The following is a 7,802-nucleotide window of genomic DNA, read 5'->3' on the forward strand; positions in this document are numbered from 1 at the left end:
TTGAAAATTTTCTAAAGTAAATCCATTATTACCAATTTATACATTTTTATTTCTGGTATTTCTCTTTCCTTTTTTTCCCAACTTTAAATTTATAAATTCAAAATACAATGTACTAAAACTCCTTTGAATTATTTATTTCACATTTTACATATATATCTTTCCATTATCTTCTGAAAACCCTCATTTATCAACATCTCTAAATAAATCTCTCCCAAACTTAACCCACCAGTAGAAAAGAAAAAGACAGACAAAAAAAATCCCACTTTATTTTGCTGGTAATTATGAATGTTTTCATCTGAAATTAAGATTCCGCCATGGACAAGCTTTGATCTTTCTCTTGACTAAGTTTTATTTAATTTCACTTGACTTCATCTTTTTTTTTTTACTCTTTTGAATCTTACGATCACTCTGGATCTCTCCCCTCTTTGTATCTCTTGTCTGTACTTTTAAATTCTGAAGCTTGAATCTGTCGTGATCTGCAAGATTCGAGTTTTCTCCTTACTTGTCGGAATCTCTCCTTACAGAATCTAATGGAGGAGAGACAAGGAACCAGCAACAACAACAACAACAACGACAACAAAATAAGCAGTTTTGGTCTGAAACATGTAGCTCCTCCTCCTCCTGATGGTGGGGTCTACCAGATGGGCCCACCACGGTCCGAAAATCCTAACCCTTTTCCGGCAGGACTACCCAGCACCACCGCCGCATCCGCATCTGCCTCCGCCGTGGCTGCTACAGCTCCTGAGAACGCTGCTTCTCCTTTCAGCTTAACAATGCCTGTGGGGAATTCTTCTTCCGAGCTGAAGATGAAGAAGAGAGGGAGACCGAGAAAGTATAATCCCGACGGCTTACTAGCCGTGACTCTTTCTCCGATGCCGATCTCCTCCTCTGTCCCGTTGACGACTGTGTTTGCTCCTCCGCAACGAGGAAGAGGGCGCAGAAGAGGAAGAGAACGCGGTCAAGCACGTGTAGAGCCGCCCAACAACAACAACAGGCTCACGAATCCTCAGATGTTCGAGTTCAACAACAGTTCTCCTAGTCCTGGTAATGTCTATTATCTCACTTCTGTTGGGTTATAAGAATCTTTGTAGGTCTTCTATTGGAGTTAATACGTGGCTGTTTCTAATGTATCTTATTGCCGTATCGGATCCATTTGTTTTTTTGGTTTTGACTTACGAAAAAAAGTTTGAATAAGGACAAAAGGTTTTTGTTGAATAAAGCTAGTGAAGTTTGACTGTCCGGTAAACTAGTAACATTCTTTGATGAGTCAGTGGGGCATGAGCACTGTGATTAAGACGCTAAGGAACTTGTAGTAGTAAATCTAGTTGCATAAGGGTTTTGACGTGGGACTGTTTGCTGTTTGGTTCTAGCAATTCGTCAGATTTCAATTTTTATACCTTAATTGCTATTCCTGATTCATTTGATGTTTACTTTCTAGTTGTAGGAACTTCAGAAGTTGTCGGTGCAAGTTTTACGCCTCATGTGCTCACAGTAAATGTTGGCGAGGTATGTCTCTTTATTAGTGACCTTAATATTGACAGATTATCTATATGAGATGATTCATCAAACGCTTTAGATTAGGAGTAACTACTTTGATACCATATAGGTTTAGTTAATTGGATACTCCATTAGATTAGTGATTGCACAAATATAATATATACATGGATACAGAGAAGGTTCTAGGTATAAACTAGTAACAATTAGACCCTTAGTTACATATCTTGGATATGTTCTCCTTTGCAGAGTCTCCGAGATTTGTAACTCTTTTTGGATCACTGATTCATAACAGGATGTGACGATGAAGATAATGACATTCTCTCAACAAGGCTCTCGTGCTATCTGCATTCTTTCAGGAAACGGTGCCGTTTCCAGTGTTACACTTCGTCAATCTTTGACATCTGGTACTCTCACTTATGAGGTCTGCTCTCTACCTCTCTCTTGGATTCCTTTAAAGCTTATTCTTTTTTACCAAACTTGGTTAACAATTTTGTGGTGAGGTCAGGGTCATTTTGAGATTCTTTCTTTGACGGGTTCGTTTATAACAAGCGAGACTGGAGGAATCCGAAGCAGAGCTGGAGGGATGAGTGTGTCTCTTTCAGGACCAGATGGTCATGTCTTTGGTGGTGGACTCTCCGGTCTCTTATTAGCCTCTGGTCCTGTTCAGGTAACTAACTTATACAACATGAGGTGTTGATCTCTCTGGTGAGCTCACGTTTTTGTCTTGTTTTGATGCATTGTTATCTATACTTTTCAGGTGATGGTAGGGACTTTTGAAGCAGGTAAAGAGGAACCTCAGCATCAGCAGATGCAGAATCAGAGAAGGGAGAGACTCGGGATCCCCATGACAACACAAGATTCTAACATCTCATTCGGTGGTGGCTCAGCGGAAGATCCAAAGGCTAGATATGGGCACAACAAGCCTGTTGTTATTCAGGCACCACCCGTGTCCGCACCACCTGTGTCCCTTCCCCATGAGCCAAACACTAATGCGGCCCAAGGTTACTACACAAACAACACTGCTAACCAAATCAGAGATCTCTTCACTTCTCTCCCAGGAGAGGATGATGAGGATTTTGAAGGTGAAGATGATGATGAAGAATTTGGAAGCGACAGCGAATCTGACACCGAGGTTCCAAACTGATGATTGAGTGAGTTAATCTGACATTGATCGTTCTTGATCTTGACCTCTCACTTATTAGAGGATGTAATCTTTAGGTTGTAGAATTTCAAAACTTAAGTGTTTGTGCAAACTCTCTCATTCTTCATTTCAAAGTCAAGCGACTTTTCTTGGTTCGTCTTTGAGTATCTAGGCCTCGGCAAAAAAGAAAAAAAAAGGAACCTAAGATTCGAACTAGAATCGAATTAAAATATCCCGAAGTCAGAACCGGACCGAAACCTTCAAATACCCGAACGGTTCATATATTTCCATTTTTGAAATAACCTAACTGAATCAAGAATTGAACCGTCTACCGAGCGGGTATCCATCGAATATAGTAGGGTATCCATATATATATATATAAATATTAATTATATATACATATAACATAACTAAATATATACGCATATATGATTGAAAAGTCTACTAACAAGTATCCTTAAGTATTTGAAAAAACAAATTATTAAATAAGTATCTGAATTACCCGAAAGTATTTGGAAATATTCACGTATTTTTACTTGAAATATCCAAAATAATCCAAATTAACCGATATTTTTATCCAAATTATCTTAGTTATTCGATAATTTACCCAAAATACTCGATAATTAATCCAAACTACCCGAATTATACCATAAATACCGAAGAAGGACCAAATGGCATGATTGATGACTTTTATAGTGTTTACCACTCGATAATTGTATAAAAAAAAAGAAGCCAAAAGAATTGGAACCAAAACCAAATGAGAACCGGATTTTTTTCCGAATATTTTTTGGTTCCTAAATTTACTATTTGAACCAAAACGAATCCGTACCAAAAATAGGTCACATAGTAAATGGATCCTCTAGCCCCCTGCCCGAACTATCTGATATCCGAAATACCTAAAGCGAACCGAACCAATATCCAAACTGAACTGAACCGATACTCGAAATGCCCCTAAGAGTATCTATCTGCAACATAGCTGTCAGATTTATACCAATGTGTTTTCTCATCGAGTTGACATATCTACTATGGTGAGTATCTATGCTACTTTTTAAAGTGTTCACAAAAGATGATAACTAAGCTAAACCAGCTAAAAGATCCACTCTTACAAGTAGACCTAGTTACTATAGCTAGTACACGGAAATACATGTACATGATGATAGTGGTAAGTATAACATATAAACAACTAAAGTCGGGGATAAGTTCTCTTATATTGGTAAGAAGTGAAATGAAGCCTTGGACATTAGAGAGCATATTCAATGATCCAACACCGGAGATTAAAACCGTAAATAATATAGCTTTAATCATTATGATTTTTTTGCTTTACAGATGGAGGTGGTCCAGTACCTATTTCTGATCCTTTTAACAGAATAAACACCAAAGAATTTGTAATCTTTCAAACAAAATTTCTTGCAATGATATCACTCAAAACAAGTGGTAAATATGGGAGGAAAACATACTCCACAAAAGAAAAACCAATGTGGATCACTAAGGTTAACCAGCCAACACCAATAATTGGTGAATGAACAATGATCAATTAGCAGCTTCTGCTCCCAGCAAACCTACCTTCATGAAAAAGCTCTCTCTCTAGCAATATGACTTAACACACATATTTGGGACGAAAAGAACTCCATAAAAGGGAATAAAGCCCAAACGAACCTGATTCACCGATTTCTTCCCAATTGCAAGAAAAATCTAGGTTATGGCTTGACATGAAATAAGTTTTCTTCTTAAATAGGAAACTTCTAGACATTTGATCTATAAGATGTAAAAGTAAATCAGTCTTTGCATGGAAAATTATTTTTCTAAATAGAGAATTGTAATCATTTTTTTTGTTAAACAAGTGAATGAACAAATATTATAAGTTGTTAAAACTGAGACTATGAATTTGTTGCTCAAATACGTAATGACTATTATATGACTTGGAGTTAAACAAGAGTTAAAAGGTAAGTAAAGTAAAGTAAAGTTTTTGTTTAGACACTGCATTAATCATCTCGGTATTTCTGTTGAAATCTATGGACAACTTTGTGAAATCGTTTATTGTTGGGAAAGATATAGTAAAACTAGAAGAAGTTCGATAAAAGTCACAATTTTCAGTTAAATAATTGAAAATGCTTGATATTATCCTTAATGATAAATGGTGTTTTTGTCGAATTTTAAGTTTTTTAGTCGTTTATCGAAATACGGTATGCGTTTTCTATTCTTTTAGTACTTTATTGAGTCTTTTAAGGTATTAGGTTGATTTGGATCAGAAAGTGTCGATGCAGAACTGTGCAGATGCATCAAAAGTTTGGCAAGGTATAATCATTTCCACTGATGGATTGAGATCAAATTTGGACACGGGATAAAAAATTGAGTTAGCTTTCCAATGGAACCAGATTGAGGCCGATTCAACGGTTAGATTGAAAGTTCGGCGCGTTTTACTGAAAACTGGTCTGTCTACCATTTCAATAGGAGGAACAAAGAAATATTTTGGATTTTCTTTATTTCGGTTTGGTTTAACCCAAATCAACCAGTACGAAAATTAGAACTAAATCTGATATTTTCAGTCATTTTTAGACCTACGCTTCTTTTTACATTAGTTTTACATTGTGCCGGCAATTTGTTCTATCACGAAAACGATTCCATACTCTTTTCTAGAGAAAGTTTTTGAACCCCCATTATTATTGATTTCCATTGGTATGATTTATTCAGTGATTCTCTGTATTTTTATTGTCATGTCTGAGTAGTTCTTTAGTTAGGTTTAGCGTTTTTCAAGGAAATTCATTGTGGCACACGAGTTGATTCAAAGCCTTGATACAAACTAATTAATTAGTGGTCAGTCCATGGGGGTACAGTTGGATACGAGTGGACCTGTGGTTCATCACTTGCTTTTTCCAAACGATAGTCTCCTCCTATGTAAGGCTCGTCTGTTGGAAAATACAGAAATCATGCAATGTCTGAAGCTTTATGGAGAGGCTTTGGGACAAATGATCAACACAATGAAATAATCTATTATCTTTGGCGCGAGGATTGATGATCAGAAAGTATTGAACACTGACAAGGAAGAAGGAGAAGGGAGGTATTTAGGCCTCCAGAAGTACTTAATGGACCAAAACGCGACATACTTAGCTATATTTGAGAAAAGCTTCAAGGATGATTACATGCTGGTTTACGAAGTCTCTTTCTCATGGTGGCGAGGAGATTCTGTTGAAATCAGTATGCCTAGTCCTACATGTGTATGCTATGTCAATTTCAAGCTGCCCAAATGCAATGTAGGGCCATCCTGGTGTGTAGATACTGTTAATAGTGGTGCAGCATGGTTAGCTAGGGACTGTCGGGGGAGAACACTCTTATCACAGTCGGCGGGCAGAGAATTGTTCTGGCCTGTAGTATGAGTAACTTAAGGCAGAGGAAAGTGATCTTTGAATCATCACTACAAGAAAACATGGAGATTCTGATGGCCGAAATCGTCAGAAATTCGTCGGAATAGACCGATTCCGACGAATTTCTGACGAACCAATTCGTCGGTATCATTTTGTCGGAAAAAAAGTATTCGTCGGAATTTCGTCAGACCTTCCGACGACTTTCTGACGAATACCAAGAAACATCATTCTAACGGACACACGAGACCAGAGTTCATCGGAAAAACTATATACCGACGGAGAGCGTTCCTCGGATTATACCGACGAACGTAGTCCTCAGAAAATACCGACGGATTATGGGGCGTCGGAAGATACCGACGGACAATGGTTCGTCGGAATATTTCGAGGAACCCCCTCCGTCGGAAAATACCGACGAACCATAGTCCGTCGGTATAGTCCGATGCCCACAATTCGTCGGAATATATCAATTTTAAAAACGAATTAATTTTGCATTTTTATATATTTTTTTATATTAAAAATTAATTAATAAATAAATAAAATCTGAAATTTAAAACTAATAATATTGTAGAATTTAAATTCATACAAACCGAAATAGAAAAAAACATTCAGAAAGTTTAAAATTCATACAAACCGAAATAGAAAAAAAAACATTCAGAAAATTTTAAAAAGCAGAAAAAAACTAAGAACTCGAAGACATCAAACGATCGAGCTTCTGCATTATCTCGGCGTTGAACTTCTTCTGGGATGCCAGCTCAGCAAGGATAGTGGCATTCTCAGAAAGGATAGTGGTGTTCTGCTCCTCCAATGCCCCAATCTGTTCATCTTTGTCATGTAGCTCCTCGAGAATCATGGGATCGGCATACGGAGCTTGCGAAGACGATGCCGGATACGAAGAAGCACGGCGGGCCAACCCAACTAAACGGCCTCCTTTCCTTTTAGGAACCGCCTACAGAAATATTTAAAGTTAGTAAATAGGGACAAGTTAGTAATCGACATTACAAAAAAAATATATTAATAAAAAAAATTACCTTTTCAACCATCTCATTTATTTGCAATAGGGACAAGTTGGTTGAAGCTCCCGTAGAATCGCCGTCATCAGAGAGAGGCTGAGATTGAGATGTTATTTCAGCTTCCACCAAATCAACGACACCTTTGATCACGAGGTCCTGAATTTGACCCGTCTTCTTGTTAGTGTGAGCCACCTTAATGAGTTGGAGATGATCAACGGGATTACCGTCATTTGCTTCGATCTAAAAAACCGCCATTATTAGCCAGTGAATATATAAAATATTTATTTAAAAAATATAAAGATAAATAATAATAAAAAACTTACAAGTTCATCCTCCTTAGTAGACATAGAGCAAGCGCCGAGGTTGTGCACATACATACCTTTCCCGCCACGATCGCTCTTCCGGTTCTTGGAGTTCCTAGAAGACGTCTCTGCAGTTTCTTCCTTCTCCCAATGAGCTATCAACTGCTCCCACACCGTCCCGTTGATGAACCGTGGCCTCTTGTTCTTCTGCCAAACTGTCTTCCACGCGTTCATCTGCTTCGTATAAGAGTCCATGGCCTTTTCGTTGAATTTCTTACGGACTGTTTCCGTGAGATCGGAGTGCCAGTTGAACTCTTGCTACAAAACAAACATAATTTAATAAGTAAATATATTAAAAAAATGTAAATACTTTTAAAAAATGAAGAGTGACTACCGCAAACTGACGAAACCACAACTCTCGTTCGTCGGAAGGGATCACACTCCACTTTGAATATCCAAAACGGAGCATGGAGTACATCATCTGGTTGAT

At 37.7% G+C, this 7,802-nt stretch overlaps 1 protein-coding gene across 3 annotated transcripts; it reads left to right on the top strand.

Moving 5' to 3' along the window:
- LOC106380992 (AT-hook motif nuclear-localized protein 4) lies at positions 1 to 2,793 on the top strand. 3 transcript variants are annotated; one of them, XM_022696018.2, is made up of 6 exons: positions 1 to 275; positions 525 to 1,044; positions 1,439 to 1,506; positions 1,790 to 1,918; positions 2,003 to 2,164; positions 2,255 to 2,793. In XM_022696018.2, the coding sequence occupies exons 2-6, from the start codon at positions 531 to 533 to the stop codon at positions 2,639 to 2,641; spliced, it is 1,260 nt and encodes a 419-aa protein (XP_022551739.1). In that variant the 5' UTR covers positions 1 to 275; positions 525 to 530; the 3' UTR covers positions 2,642 to 2,793. The 3 variants fall into 3 exon arrangements, with proteins under 3 accessions (XP_022551739.1, XP_013676305.1, XP_013676304.1); XM_013820851.3 differs by having other exon boundaries at positions 242 to 1,044; positions 1,445 to 1,506; XM_013820850.3 differs by lacking the exon at positions 1 to 275 and having other exon boundaries at positions 282 to 1,044.
- The last annotated feature ends 5,009 nt before the right edge of the window (positions 2,794 to 7,802 follow it).

This window comes from Brassica napus, chromosome C2, assembly GCF_020379485.1.
Source record: "Brassica napus cultivar Da-Ae chromosome C2, Da-Ae, whole genome shotgun sequence".
Lineage (NCBI taxonomy): Eukaryota > Viridiplantae > Streptophyta > Magnoliopsida > Brassicales > Brassicaceae > Brassica > Brassica napus.